The following is a 15,512-nucleotide window of genomic DNA, read 5'->3' as shown; positions in this document are numbered from 1 at the left end:
AAGCCTGGATGAGATCACCAAGTGAGTGCAGACAGGAGAAGAGGCCCCAGGACGGAGCCTGGGACCCTCCAACATTAGAGATCAGAGGAAGGAGGAGGAGCCCACGATGTAACTCAAGAAGCTCCAACTGCACTGACTTCATTCTAACTCCTCTTACCCACCATCACCCCAAGGACCCACGTACATGAGGTTCTCTCTGCCTGGGACTCCTCCACCCTGCCTGCCCCCTCCTCCCCCCGCCCCAATCTTGCCCAGACACCTATCTGGGCACTCCTGTTGCCTCCTTTGCCACCTTCCCTTGACTGACAGCACCTTGCCCAGACAGGTGCCCTCCCCAAAAGGCTCTCAGAGCAGCACAAACATGTCCTTCGTGGCATTAGCACAGCTGCAATTCTGCCGTTATTGTTTGATGTCTGTCTTGCTCTGAAGGGTGTCTGTAAGGACATGAGAGCAAGGTGGAGTCTTTGTGTGTGCCATCACCAGTGTCTAGGACAGGGCCTGGTGTAGAGCAGGCCCTCCACAAACACTAGATGAATGAAGGAATCTTTCTCATTTGTTTTCTGCTCAATGAAATAATAAGACCCTCTTTGTCTAGGCCCCCTGGCTGGATTCCTGGCTGAAATGCTCCTTTTGTAGTTATGCCAACCAAAATGAAATGTCCCTGTGCTCATCACCTCCCACTTTCTTGGAGCACCTGCGTCCTCAGCTCTCTGCCTCGCCTCGGGGCCTGGTGCACACACCTCCACCTTTTCACATCCCATTGTTCCCTCCGGAGGATCAATAACATAAATATTGGCATAGCTACCACTCAATTATTCCTTAATTACTCAGCTCCAACCAGAGTGGTTTTTTCCTCAACCTATGAATATTGTTCAGACGGGGTCATACAGTTCAAGTTCCAACAGTGCTAAAGTTCAGAAAGAGAAACACTTCTGAACAATATGGACAACACAAAAGCTGCACTCAGTACACACACAGCAACAGTGAGGTGCTCCCAGTACTTGGAGATAGTCATGAAAAAAAGCTGCCCTCAAACTGAAACGAAAAAACAAAAATGATAAACAAATAGTTACACGTATAGTTGTGTGTGCATTTTTCTAAAGAGAAGGTGCAGGGCTCATAGCTTTTATTAGATTCTCAAAGCATGTATAACCCCACTACCACCACCCAAGGAAAGATGACAGAAGGCCTATCCATCCTATAGAAGAACACAGCAGTTAGAAAGAACACTGGAGATCATGGCTAGCCATAAATTGGTTTGTACGCCTCATCGTTCAGAGAAAAAGCACGTTATAAAATCTATAAAGCATATTACTTATGTAAAACACACAATGCTTACTTTTTTCTTTAAATGCTACACGTGGATTTGGATGAGGCTGTTACCAAATTGAGAACAGTGTTACCTACAGAGGAGGGAAAAGGATTAACATGGCAGATAGGCTATCAAAAAGACTTTAGGCTTACCTGAAATGCTTAAATTCCTTTTCACATGGAGAATGTATTATGTATTCTCACATAAGTCAAAATTTGTTTTCAAAGATGTTAAGAGAACACTATAATCTAATTGTGCAAAAACATATGAGCCCAGTCTCTGGGCCCAGGCTAAGCAGGCTCCCAGCTCCAGCCCTTGTGGCTGGAATAGGATCTCTGCCCAGGGTCTCAGGTCTAGGCACATGAACCACTTTTCTGCTTATAAAAATGCAAACATACCAGGAGTTCTGCTGTTCTACTTAAAAGTGTGGACCGAGTATGTGTCTAAAGCCCTGGCCGTTTACACTGTGAGTTACTATAAGTAAGCCAGACTTGAAAAATGAGAATGTTTCTCTATCTTTTTAAACACAAAGGATAAATATGGTAAAAAGCATTAATCACCATCTAAGGTAAAAAGTGATTTTATGAGACTGCTATCTTGCAAAAACACAAATGGAAAATGATATGACTCAAGAGATTATCTTAAGCAGCACGTCACTGAGCGACTGCAAATTATTTGAGACAAGTATGAAAACTTAAGAAAAGGAACGAAACTTTATATAACCTCTAAGTGCATAAAGCATTTCTGCAAAGAAAATAATATATAGGTTTCCTACGCCTGTTGAGCTCTGATTTTTAGGAGAAAAAGTATGTCTTTCAACTAAACAGTATAAATTCTAAAAGAATAAGTCCCATCAGTCGAGCTGCTAAGACTCTAATGTGTCTGTTATATTTTCAACTGAGTGAAACTATATTATAATAAAATTGCCACTTTTCAAATCGTCCTTTCGCGTTCAGCAATTCGGGAAGTTGCCCAGAGGCAAACTCTGTGCCCTAAGAGCTGTGTCCGGCACCCATGAGACTCCCGTCCTCATTCTAGATTTCTCATTACACTGGTAGCCACGCTAAGCAAGCACAGCTGAAGAAATACTTCGATGAAAACAGAAAAACCAGTTTCTGAATAAAGAGCTTGAAAGTTTGAAGCAAACTGAAGAAATACTCAGAGTGCTTTAAGGTTACTGATAGAGCCACCTGTCAGCAAGCACAAATGCAGAGTACAGAGGAGATGACTATATTAGGTGTTGAATTCAGTGCACAGTTTGCCCGGGTGCTTGTTTTTGCCTCTGGAGCCTGAACACCCTTTTCAAAAGCACCTGGGATGTCAAGGTGATGGAATTAGACAAACACACCCCATGGCAAATCAATGGGGTCAGGGTACGGCTGGCGAGTGTGGCTTTGCTGCTGTCACTGAACCTAACAAAACAAACACCCGTTTGGCAACTGTCGTGTTTTAGCGCTTGCGCAGTGCAGGACGGGAGCCCCAGGGGGCGGGGGCGGGGTGAGTTATGATGAAAAGCAAAAAGACTTCGGTCAAAATCTATCGTTTCCTTTCTGTAATACTTAAGTGCTTCCAGGATCCCATTAAAGGGTGAACTTGGAAAACCAGAAGCTCACTTTGCATTCAGGTCTCAGCTCCCTGGCACTGACTATAACAGGGATTTTGTGTTCTATCCCAGACAGATAAAACAATCAATATTTTTCTTCAAATTCACAAGCTTTTCTCAGAGATCCAGGAACTCTTGGCTTCTATTCCCATGGCCGTTTAAGGTGAGGCGCTGGGCCTTTCACCTGTGGATGGCAGGTTCTTCATCGCTGAGCACAGATCTCTAAAGATCGAGAAAACCTTTTCAAGTTCAAAACTTCAAGTCCTTTTCACGTGTGACCAACCAAACACCATGATCATGTAAATTATTTCTCATAGTGTTAGTGTTTCCCAAAACCCGAAGAGCAGCACAAAGTTTTACTCCCTTGACTGTCGAAATCCAGTATTTCCACTTAAGAATTGATCTATAGACTCTGACAATCAAGGGAAGGAAGAGGAAGCCTGTCCCCCTTAGGGAATTAGGAGCCCAGGTCTTATTCCTGACTATAAGAGAACAGCCCAACTCTACTTGAAGAACCTGCTGGCACAGCCACCGCTGCTAAATGCATTCACGTTAACGCACTTTAATCTGGTTAGAGAAGTTCATGGCAGCCTAAACTTCCATTATTCCACTGAGATCCCATTAAATGCCTCTCTGTTCTCCCTTGTTCCTAGATGACCACAACACTCCAGTTAAACCTGTTGCCAACGCTGTATGTAGGTGGAGAACCACCTGTCACCTGTGTGGTTGTCCAATAAAACTAAAGGAGACATATCATGAGCGAACACACTAAGACAACTGGCATTTCGGGCTGACGGCTTAAGGGCCTTATGCAACGACCATGAATGACAGCCAGTGGCTGCACTTCTAAGGAGCCTTTTGCATACAGGATTCCTCTTGCAATCAACTGATAAGAAAAGTTTCATCCCAAGAGGCAGGCAGGTGTTTGCAACAAAGACAAGCGATTTTAAAAAATAAAACAATCAGCAGCAAATACTCATACACATACACCCCCTCCCAAGTAGAAAGTCAAGGCAGATGCCAATATGAGACCTAACCCTTTGCCAAAAAAAGCCACTGTCCTACTCTTCCTGGAATCAAGGCCTTACCCCAAGAAGAGTTTTTTGTTAGTGATATATGCAAGACTGGATGGGGCGCTACCCTACTAATTTAGTATATTGAAAGTTAAGTATGGAGACCTGGCCAGGTGACTCAGTTGGTTGGAGTGTTCCATACAAGAAAAGATTAAAGATTGCAGTTTCTGTTCTTGGTTAAAAGACATACCTAGGTTGCAGGTTCGATCCCTGGTCAGGGTACATATGGGAGGCAACCAATTAATGTTTCTCTCTCATGTCAATGTTCCTTTCTTCCTCCCTTCCCCTCCCCTCCCTCTCTGTCCTCCTGCCTCTCTAACATCAATAAAAACATGTCGAGTGAGGATAAAAAAATAAGTTAAGAAAAAAGTTAAGCATGGAAAGATGGTGCAAAAATACATAAAAAGCAAACTTTTCCCAAGACCTGTCCCAGACACTGCAACCCTTTTATAAGGAGGGACCGGGGCATGAGGTCAGATGGAGAAATGGAGGTCTTCATCCTTATTGAAAACAGCCTGACATTGTTCATGATTCATGAAGCCTCCTCTCTTTAGGGTCCTAAACGCAGCTTCGACAAATCAACTGCTAGGCTGCTTTAAAAGTAATCACAGCTTTTTGCTGTTAAATAATCTACTTTCCTAAAAGCCAGAGCTGCTTGCATCTTTTTGGTGGACAGAAAACCATGTGGTAGGGACAGAAGACAACTTCAGGACAGTGATTACCCCTGGGGCAGCAGAAGGAAGAAAAGGGCTGGAGGGGAGGGTGGGTAAATGAATCTGCCTAAAAAATAAGAGGCCTGAAGTAAGTAGGTTTAAACGTCAACATCTGTTCAATCTGGGTGATGGGTACCTAGAAATCTATTACACAGACATATATTTTTAAAATTTTCTGCACATCTGAAGTACTTTATAATACAAAAAATGAAGTAAAACATTTTAAATGTGAAAAGGAGGCACAGAAGGCACTAAGAAAATGCAGGCTGGTGCCTAAGCAATGGGTGTTCAAGTCCAGTCACCCTCCTTTGATTAAGTGTAATTGCCAAGCAACACAATAAATACACATAAGCCTCCTGGGAACACTCGAATGCAAGATAACACACACTAAAGTTAGAACCCACTTTGTAGTTTTACATTTTATCACCCATAGTCTTTTGATATAAATCTTGCTAACAAAAAGCACATCCCTACATCTATCTTTTGCCAAATAAAACGCATGCCCATATTTGAAGTTATACTGAAGGATATGTAGTAGTATTTGAACGTGCACTTGCTAATCTAAATGAAAACCAAACTGCAGGAGGCGTCGTAAATATGGCAGCCTGAGTTTCAGCACTAAAGTTACGTTGGATCAAAGCGTAAGTGGCACATTCTGTTAAGGGTCCAGAGAAAAACAGCAGAATTTAGGCCTGTGCTAACAAACACAGATGCTGCCACGAGAGAGAACTGAAAAAATCCACAGGATTATTCTTGAGGATTCTCTGCCAAATGATCCATACCAATGACGGAATGACAGCCATTTAATGGCACCCAAGCCTCATTGGGCCTTGTCCCCAGTTTTTTCCAAGTATTTGCTTTGAGATAGATAGATAGATAGATAGATAGATAGATAGATAGATAGATAGATAGATAGATATACCATTAGATTAGCGTATAAAGCCACCAATATGTCAGTTCTGTGAATAGGCATTACCACTTCACCACATGCAAGCATCACAGAAGTTACAAACTATTAGTATAGAAGCCAAGTCAGGCCCATAGATATTTTGTTGGGCACACATATTGTTTTTAAAACTTGAATTAGAATAATGCTCATAAAAGGTTCACAACAGTCCCCACACTCCCCATCCCCACACACACCAGCATCACTGTTCACACTACTTGTCCTGGCCCTGCAGGTATTTTAATCTGTGACTTAATACTCAGGGTGCCACGCCTAGGAGGCAGTGGAACTGAGTGGATTCTCCTTAGAAACAAATTCAAGGGTGGGAGAGGGACAAGGAGAAAGGGCTTGGTTTCTAGAACTCCAAATTCCAATACAGGCTGGAAGAGGGGAGGAAGAGCCCGAACCAGAGGATATCTTCACCATCAACATACACCCATCTCCACGGTCTTGCTTCTGAGCACCAACCAACGTACACAGCTCCTTTTCTTATGTTGCTAGGTTCCCTGAATAGATGAGATCCCCGACTCTGAACAACACTCATTTCTGCTGAAAACTCACCTCTGCTCTCATATTGCCTAAGAACTCACGGAGGTGTGCTGGCTTGTTTCTTGATGCAACGCTCCCAACACCCAAGCCAACCATGGGAATTCCTTTCTACTCGGTAATGCATCAGATGCCCACAGTGGCTGTGCCCATAGCAAGTAAAGGAAGCATCACACTGTGACATCTGTTAAGCCAGGAGGGATAGAAATGATGGCTGAAAACAAAAGATGTCTGATGCAAAGAGGAGAAATTACTCAACCAGACAAAAGTCGGTGCGGAGACACTCCCACACAAAAGATGCACAGAGAAAGATGGAACAGAACGCCATTCATTAATCAACATCAAAAAAATACAAATGTGTCTACATCAAATGAGATTTCCCGGGAAGCACTCTAAGCTCCCTGTTGTGCACAGAGAAATACTAGTATACATACATACACACATATGTATACGCAGCCATAATTATAATCAAGTTCAGGATAGATTAACTTACCATTACATATACACTATATAAAACAAATGAGAAGAGACGCTGAATAGGAAGAGTTTCCAGAGTTCATAGTACATCAGTCTCGAGGCACGCTATCAAAGCCTAATTTTCCTAATCAGTAGTGTCAAAGTTCATATTCTCAATGTGCCTGAGAGGTTCAAGAAACACTGCGCAGTCGAAGAAGAGTCTTACTCGTTAGAGTTACAGGACTACTGGCAGAAAAATGTAAAACCACATTCCCGCCAAATTTACACACCTCGGTGTTTCCCGCTCTGCAGACAGAACAGAAGGCAAACACTCACCGCAGAGAGCTGGCTCCACGTGGACCGCAGTGGCTTGTGCTGGATCACAATCTTTTCCTCCGACCTCTGTTCTCTGGGCTCAGACTCTTCATCAGAGTCAATGTCAAGGGCCTTTTCTTTGTAGTTCTGGTACAGGACAGCATTTTCTGCAAGAAAAGCCAACCCAACGTGTCACACTAATGGACCCCATCATGATGCTACCTGTTCTAAACAAACATCTATGTTTATACAATGTTGAGTCTCCAGTTTAATAAACGATAAAGAGACAAACGGATTTAAAAAGTGATTTTCTCACTCACACAGCCCTGTCCCAAATCTATCCATAGGGAAAAGGAAGGGGCCCTGACATGAAATGCCAACTAAAGCAAAATTCCCATGTCTATCCTACACTACCCATGAAGGATAGTCATACCTGTTAAACGGATTTTTAGGTTCAATTGAATCCACACCCTACCTTCCCTTCAAGGTCCATCAACATTCATTTATCTGCTTAACAACCATTTACTGTACATCCACAATGTGCCAAGGACTGGGAGTAAATAGAAAATAAAAGACACTTCTCGTGCCCTCATGAGCTAAAAGCTTTATGAGCAAAATCGTCAAAGTCGCTCATTCATTTACTGGCTTAACTGATATTCAGAAAATGTCTACTAGATGCCAATAATTGCTAGGCACTGGGGATACAACAATGAGCAAAACATATAAAAGTACCAGTCATCATGGAGCTGATATCAGAGTGAAGGGAGAGTGACAATAAATAAACAAATAACTTAAAAATCAGATGCTGCCCTGGCCAGTGCTGCTCAGTGGGTTGGAGTGTCATGGGTATACTGAAAGATTGCGGGTTCAATTCCCATTGAGGGCACATACCTAGGTTGTGGGTTTGATCCTTAGTCGGGGCATGTATATGGAAGGCAACCAATCGATGTTCTCTCTCTCATTAATGTTTCTCTCTCTCTTTCTCAAACCAATGAGCATGTCCTCAGGTGAGGATTAAAAAAAAAATGTGTCAGATGCTGTTCATGGTCATGGAGAAAAATAAAACAAGGAAAGACAGGGAATGTTATATGCGGGAGGTATGTAGATTTTAATAGGGTAATTTAAGAAGGCCTCCCCAAGGTGACATTTAAGCAAAGACTAGAGGTGAGAAAGCAAGCCACCATTCTAGTGGGGAAAGAACATTTCATCAGAGGGAACGGCAAGGACAAAGGCCCGGGGGCAGGACTCCGTATGCACCATCAGCAAGGAGGCCTGTGTGGCTGGAATAGGATGAGGGAGGGGAAGTATAGAAGATGGGAGGTGGGGGATGAATAAAGGGCAGATCATATAGGGCCTGGCCTCAATGCCATGAAGACAACTTTAGTGTTTTCTCCAAGTGAAAGGCAAGTCACCGTAGGATTGAGGACACAATGATCTTGTACAAATACAGACCAACACACTGAAAGATTTATATACAGGTACTCTGAGAAAAGACGGTCAGCAGCGTGTGATCTAGTCTGAGGGTGAGAGGTGTCAGTGAGGAAAATCTAAGACCAGAAAGCTGAGATGCCACAGAGCTAAAGGAAAAAGTGCAGTATGTGCACAAGTCCTGAGGCAAGTGAAATACAGTACCTTAAAAGAACTAAGGCAGGTCAGTGTGCCTCAGTGGGTGTCTAGAGGACAAGGGGTGCAAGCTGAGTGTAGGGAGATGAGCCAGACAGTCCAAACCAAGCAGAGCTTTGCAAGGAATTTAAAAAAAAACTGAATTTTATCCTATGGACAAAGGAATGAGTTTCTTTCACACTGTACAGACTGTATGATGGTAAGTCTAAATGATGCATCCATTAAAATGCTTTTGAAAAAGTAGACCTGGCTGGGTGGCTCAGTTGGTTGGAGCATCGTCCCATACACCAAAAGGCTGTGGATTCAATTCCCAGTAGGGCAGCCGTTCTCAACCTGTGGGTCGCGACCCCTTTGGGGGTCGAACGACCCTTTCACAGGGGTCGCCTAAGTACATCCTGCATATCAGATATTTACATTACGATTCATAACAGTAGCAAAATTACAGTTATGAAGTAGCAACGAAAATAATTTTATGGTTGGGGGTCACCACAACATGAGGAACTGTATTAAAGGGTTGCAGCATTAGGAAGGTTGAGAACCACTGCCGTAGGGGCACATACCTAGGTTGCAGGTTTAATCCCCGGTTGGGGTACCCACCACCAAAAAAAAAAAAAAGAGAAAAGACTGTATTTTGATCCTGATTGCCATGGGAACGCACTGAAAGGGAAGATTTTATTAGATCTTTAGGAGCAAAACACTGACTACTTAGGGGACTAATGAGGATGCTACTGAAGTAGTCAATGAAAGATAACGGAGCTTGTCCTATGCAACTTAGAAAAGACTGGGAGCCCTAACCGGTTTGGCTCAGTGGATAGGCCTGCAGACTGAAGAGTCCCAGGTTCGATTCCGGTCAAGGGCATGTACCTTGGTTGCAGGCACATCCCCAGTGGGAGGTGTGCAGGAGGCAGCTGATCGATGTTTCTAACTCTCTATCCCTCTCCCTTCCTCTCTGTGAAAAATCAATAAAGTATATTTTTTTTAAAAAAAGAAAGGACTGGGAGTGGACTGGTACCAGTATATGGGCTTGGAGAGAGGCAGGTGATCAGGTGCTTCCTAGGTCTGCAAGTCCCACACAAGAAGGTAGGAGAGGGAAACACCAGAAGAGATTTAGCTATAATAGGGAAGGTTAGGAGTTTAGTTTGGGAACACAGAGTATCAAAATCCTTTCCATCTACTGAAGCAAGAAAACAGCTTCCTCTTTAATCATCAACTATTGCCTGTTCTACATGACTATAATAAAGAAATACGAGGTCTATGCAAGATTGCACTGGTCTCTGATTGCTCTGCATAGGTAAAACACATTGTAAAGGTAATGACTAAGTTTCCCCCACCTCTACTGCCCTTTAAAGTAGTTAGTGGTTGGCACAAAACACATGCATGCATTGTTGAGATGACTTCTCGTTCACTCCCACAACAACGTGGGTAGTGGTACTGCTAACGTCATTTTACACATGATAAACTCAAGCCTTGGTGAGGTTAAGGTGCCTGCTCAATTATCACTCCAACGATGAGTAAAGCAGTAGGAGAGGAACGCAGGCCCCTGGGTCCAACTTCACAGGTTCTCACCACTATCACACCGCTTCCCAGGTTACATTCTTGTTAATCAGTAACTGTAAGAATACTGCATTCCTCAAGTACTACATATATGTGAAAAAGAATTTCTAAGTCATCATATTTGAAAAGAGTTGAAAGGATGCACAGAAACAGTTCCTTATGAACAGAAACCGTGTAAAACTAGTTATAAGGAAGGGTGTGATCCATTCTGGGGTGATCCCCCTTTGGACAAAAAAACAACAACTCAACGTTTTTAATCCTTTGAGGCAAAGGTCCCAGAATCAATGCCAAATTCCAGAAGATGCAGAACATCTCTCTAAATCGGTATTAGGTAGATGCTCTGATCACTTCATGTTCAAAAAGTGGTACAAGAGGAAGCACTCTGGACTGAGGACCAGCCCTCTGTCCCAGTACTGGCTGAGTGACAGTAGGGAGGGCACGAAACCGCTCAGAGCTTCCAGTGTCCTCAACGGTAAAATCAGGGAGAGGAATTCATCCTAAGCAGCTACAACACTGCAGCTGGGTTTCTTCTTCATATATAGGGTGTCCCAAAATTCACGCAAGACTTGAATTTTGCGTGAGCATTAACAACAACAACAAAAAATAAAAGCCTAATTTTACTTGGTTTACTGAATCAGATTCTAATATCTGTTGCCCTTTGATTTCAATCCCTTCAATTTGATAAGCATTACGAAGTACCAATGATGGCCCAGGAGCAGGGACAATGAAGACCAATGAAGACCATGGCCTTGCGTAGGTGCCAGCAAAGCCGTGGAGGCCATTTACCCGATGTGTTATTCCATACATAACCCTATAAGGTTGGGGAAATCTTATACTGTATACTTTATGAATCAATAAAAAAAATTACAATTTTTAATTATAAACCTGTGTTTTCTATCAAAATTACTTCTTGCGTGAATTTTGGGACACCCTATAGCAGTGATGGCAAACCTGTGACACGCGAACTCATTGTTTTGGTTGATTTTTCTTTGTTAAATGGCATTTACATATATAAAATAAATATAAAAAATATAAGTCTTTGTTTTACTATGGTTGCAAATATCAAAAATTTTCTATATGTGACACGGCACCAGACTTAAGTTAGGGTTTTTCAAAATGCTGACACGCCGAGCTCAAAAGGCTCGCCATCACTGCCCTATAGAATGCTTCCTGAGATTGGTGCAATGAATAAATTTTTATAAACCAGTCATGTTTAAATACTCCAGTGGGAATGATTTTTATATGGGGAAATAATTGATACTCACCAAGGTTATATGTTTTATAACTCTGGGTGGTTTTACATTAGATTTACTTAGACGGGCATACCCTTCTGCATTATTCTTTAAAGGTTGGGGAAATCTTAAGCATTTCAAATCGTGAAAGAAGGGAACTAGCCTCACCTCTACCACCCTCCACCAGCCCTACAAGGGCTGCAGCTGGGGCTGCTGCTCCTTTCATGCTTTTCCAGTTGGCTGACATTTGACCCATCTATTTACACAAAGCCCACTAATCTGATTAGGGTTTGAACACCTGGGTTGAAGCTGCTTTTGTTTTTGAGACCCTTAATGAAAATACTATATGGGTTACAAATGCTTAGGAATATGTTTCCGTTGGCCAGGAGTTAGATTTCCCCCAAACAGACACTTGATAAGGAAACGGGAAGTCAGAAATGAGACTAAAATGGGGAAAGAATATTAAGTCAAAGGAAATATGACCTAGGGGAAAAAAATGACTTAAGATCTAAATGCCAAACTCTCAGAATTTTTGACTAAAGAGCTAGAGCTTGCTCTTACTCTTTTTCCTTTTTTCTTAAGGGAGGTGGGGATGGAGCCAGAGTAGAAAAGAATTCAAAATCCCAGGGCATTGGCTGACAAAGTTATCAGCTTACAAAGAAAGCTATTGATTTTATTCACGGCTGGTATTACTAGATGAAAATTTAGCTGAGTGAAGTGCTTTGTGCTGTATAATTTTGAGAAGTTGCACATTTTCCTCATCTTAAGTGTTTTTGTTACTGCAGCTGGGTTGGAACTTATAATTGATATTCCACATTGAAACAGCAATATAAGTCTGGAAAATCAAATGCTTACCTTCCCCATCAAATGGTCCTTGTCCTTTCAGCACTTTTTTCTAAGAAACAAGAAAAGCAAAAAAAGGAAAAGGCAAAGCATACTATATATGAATGAGCCAAATTGAAAATACAACTATTTAAGAAAAAGTACTTATTTTGTTGTTACATGCATTAGATTTCCCAAAGCATACAGCTGATGATCCCTGGAGTTGGTTCACTCCTATGACTCGAACAATTCACGAAAACAGTGAAATAAAATGTACAATGTCCCTCACACCCTGTTGAAATAGTTTGAGAATCCTCAAATGACCAGCAGGCTCAGCTCATTTCACTATTTATGACTCACCATCACTGTTAAATTGAACTTTGCTATACTTGCAGAGTTGGGGGGGGGGGGGGGGCGGGAGGGTGTGTGCAAAACAAACATAAAATGTTATGTAATTTCTCCAAGGCCATAGGATCTAAAATAAAACCTGTTTGCTTGTGTATTACATATGTGACAATCATACAGACTGGTTCCAGTTCTCCGATGAATCAAGAATAGATGTCGCTCCCAAAACAAATGTCTGCCCGATTGCCCAGGTCCACCTTATTTCTGAAGAAGACAGCACATGCACAGCACACTCCAAAATCCCTTTCTCTAGTTTTCCCTATTTCTTTCTGTCATATCTGGCAATTTTTATTTTTATTTTTTACCAATTTCAGCTTTTTGGCCTCTATCAGGGAGCCATAACACATAGTTCACTGGAACCTGAACTTTTGCTAAATGCACTCCAGGATAAATGGGCACAAAACAGGAATGAAATACAACCAAAGGCCGAGTTGACAGAAACAAGTAACAACAAAGATGACATACTATTTGTGCCTTTTGTGTCTTTGTTTTCTGGCACCAAATTTTAAAAATTCACATGTTATCTGAGGTATTTAGCATGTGAGTGCCATTCAAAGAAATTAAATAATTAATGTAAAATAATCAATAGGCTCAAAGGAAATCAGCTTTTCCCCTCATCAGCTGTGATAAATCGGCAGCCACTGACTGACACCTCTAAATAAGCACCAGATAGCTTGGCCAAAGTCAAGAGTGCAAATCCTGCCCTGCTCTCCACCCCCTTTTGCAGCTTACCTGTATGAAAAGTGTTTCAGGACTCATGCAGCCAATACCTCATTTGCTGTGTTTTTCCCCCATGTGTCCCCAGATTCTGCCTGAGCTTAGAAAGCCAACCCAGTGATAGGAGTTTCACGTCCTCCCACAAAGCTGCATGGACTTGGGCTGTGCGTGCCAACCATACAGTGGCCAAGAGATACATGTGCACAGGTTTCATCAACAAACAACAGAATTAGAGAGAACAGTAATGCCTGATCTCCCCTGCGTCCCTCCTCCCTATCTCCAACACCTTCACTTTGAACTGAGTGACATGTCCACTCTTACCTTTATCCTTCCAAGGCTGGAAAACTTCTCCTTGTCTTCCATCACCACTTTCAGAATCGGCTGAGACATTCTGTTCTTCTTCTTCGAGGTGGTAGGACTGTCAAAATCCACGCCACTGACCACCGCCCTGCGATAGGACGTGGACCGCAACCCCCTCCGCAGAGACCCCGGGCTGTCCAGGTCGTTCTCGACCTCGCCTTCGTCCTCCGAGGGGCCCAGCGACGCCCCCAGGCCCTCCACCATGCTGCGCACCTTGAGGAGTCTCTTGTGGGGCTCCACATTCTGACTGCTGCTTTTACTTATCTTAATTTCTGAGGCCAGGCTCTTGGGAATTATCTGCTGCTTCCCCACTTTGAGGGCGGCCGGGCTATTTGTGCTCAAAACCACTGAAGGCGTCTCCGGGAGCTCGTTCTCCTGAGAAGGCAGCCTTTGGAGGGGGAGTTTTTGTTCCAAAGACCTATTCTGGGGCGAGGGTCCCCGCTCAGGGTCCTTAGCTGTCTGCCCGGATTGCAAACGGCAGCCTGGGGAGTCGACGTGACAAGTGAGCCCGTTCGCAGCGGGCGCAGGCAGGGGGCTGGCAGTCGGTCCGACCCGGTCTCCCTCTGGGCTGCAGGGGGCGGACGCGTTAGGAGAGGGTGGGGGGCGCAGCCGCTGCGGCGCGGGCGGAATCACTGTACCATTCTCTGGGGGTTTCGGGGAGCCCCCCAACGCCCCTTTGGGGGTCTGCGGTGACTTCAGGCGTCGGAGCCGAGGAGAGACAGCCCGGTACTCCGGGGAGACCGTCCTCCCGTTGGTCACCGGCCTCCGATGGGTGCACAGAAGCAGAGGGCTCCTCTGGACCGTCCTGCCGTCCGAAGCGGTGGGCACCTGGGAGGGAGTCTGCGCCACGGGGAGCGGGCCCCGGTCCTCCACCGGGAAATCCGTGATCAGCAACCCGCTCGGGCTCTGGTAAGACTGGGGTCTCGGCTTGCTCCGGCCCAGCATCTGCGGCTGAGGGGTCGACCTCCTCCGCCACGAAGAGGTTAAACTGTTGCTGGAAAAATTCACTTCGCTCTCGCCGTCCATCGCGAAGCCTGGGGGTGAGCCCCGCGAGGCACAGCACCCAGCTAGTCTCGCCTAAAGAGGGAAGAAGTCATGGAACTTGGACTCCAGGCTCCTCGGCACGCCTCGCAAAGACGCGCACTCCGAGGCCGGCGGTCGCCCCGCTGCTGCGCGTCACTTACCCGCCCTTTCTAGGGCAACACTGCGCGCTCCGCGCTGCACGATCCGGGACAGAATCCGGTCCGGGCTGCGCCCACGCGGATTAATCCAATCACCGCCTCGTCTCTCCCGCGCCCAAAGACCACCCGCACGGAAAGAGCTCGCCACCGACTCGCCGGGTGCAAGCTGATGCACATGAAACTTGGGATAAGTTCAGCTTTCTTGGGAAACTCGCCGCCGGACGCTCCCCGCCGCCGCCATCCCGCCGCCCGCCCCTGTCGCTGCTGGCCTCGTGCTCGAACTGCCCGGCTCCTAGGTGGATGTACCTTCGGGGCTTTGCAGAGCTGGGGGCCAAGCAGGGCCCACCGCCCGGTGGGTGGCCCGGGTACCGGACCGTGGCGCCGCGGCGGGAGCTCTGCAAAGCTCGGCAGCCAACTGAGACTTCGGCCCCGCCCCCGCCCCCGTCTTGGCCCCGCCCCCGTCTTGGCCCCGCCCATCCCCGCCCCTTTCGCGACCGCCGCCAGCCACTGGCTTTCCTGCCCCGCGAGCCTTTGATCCCGCCGGGTCCCTGTTGGAAACAGATCGGCACACCTGGGCTGGGTGCCGAGCGACGGGGTTGCAGGCTGGCAACTGGGGCTGGAGGCGGCGGCGGCGGCGGGGGAGCTGGGGGCGCG

The 15,512-nt window shown here is 45.2% G+C and overlaps 1 protein-coding gene across 2 annotated transcripts in view; it reads right to left on the bottom strand.

The window, feature by feature from the left end:
* Positions 1-15,279, bottom strand: part of ARHGEF26 (Rho guanine nucleotide exchange factor 26) — a 112,222-nt gene extending 96,943 nt beyond the window's left edge. For both annotated transcript variants that reach the window (XM_059686849.1, XM_059686850.1), the window contains exons 1-3: positions 13,639-15,279; positions 12,229-12,268; positions 6,986-7,131 (exon numbers count right to left, since the gene is read on the bottom strand). In XM_059686849.1, the coding sequence (XP_059542832.1) occupies positions 6,986-7,131; positions 12,229-12,268; positions 13,639-14,703 (1,251 nt within the window). In that variant the 5' untranslated portion in view covers positions 14,704-15,279. The remainder of the gene's footprint in view (positions 1-6,985; positions 7,132-12,228; positions 12,269-13,638) is intronic.
* Positions 15,280-15,512: the final 233 nt, after the last annotated feature.

The sequence above is a fragment of the Myotis daubentonii genome, chromosome 3, assembly GCF_963259705.1.
Source record: "Myotis daubentonii chromosome 3, mMyoDau2.1, whole genome shotgun sequence".
Classification (NCBI taxonomy): Eukaryota; Metazoa; Chordata; class Mammalia; order Chiroptera; family Vespertilionidae; genus Myotis; species Myotis daubentonii.
This window is presented reverse-complemented; position numbering and strand designations above follow the sequence as displayed.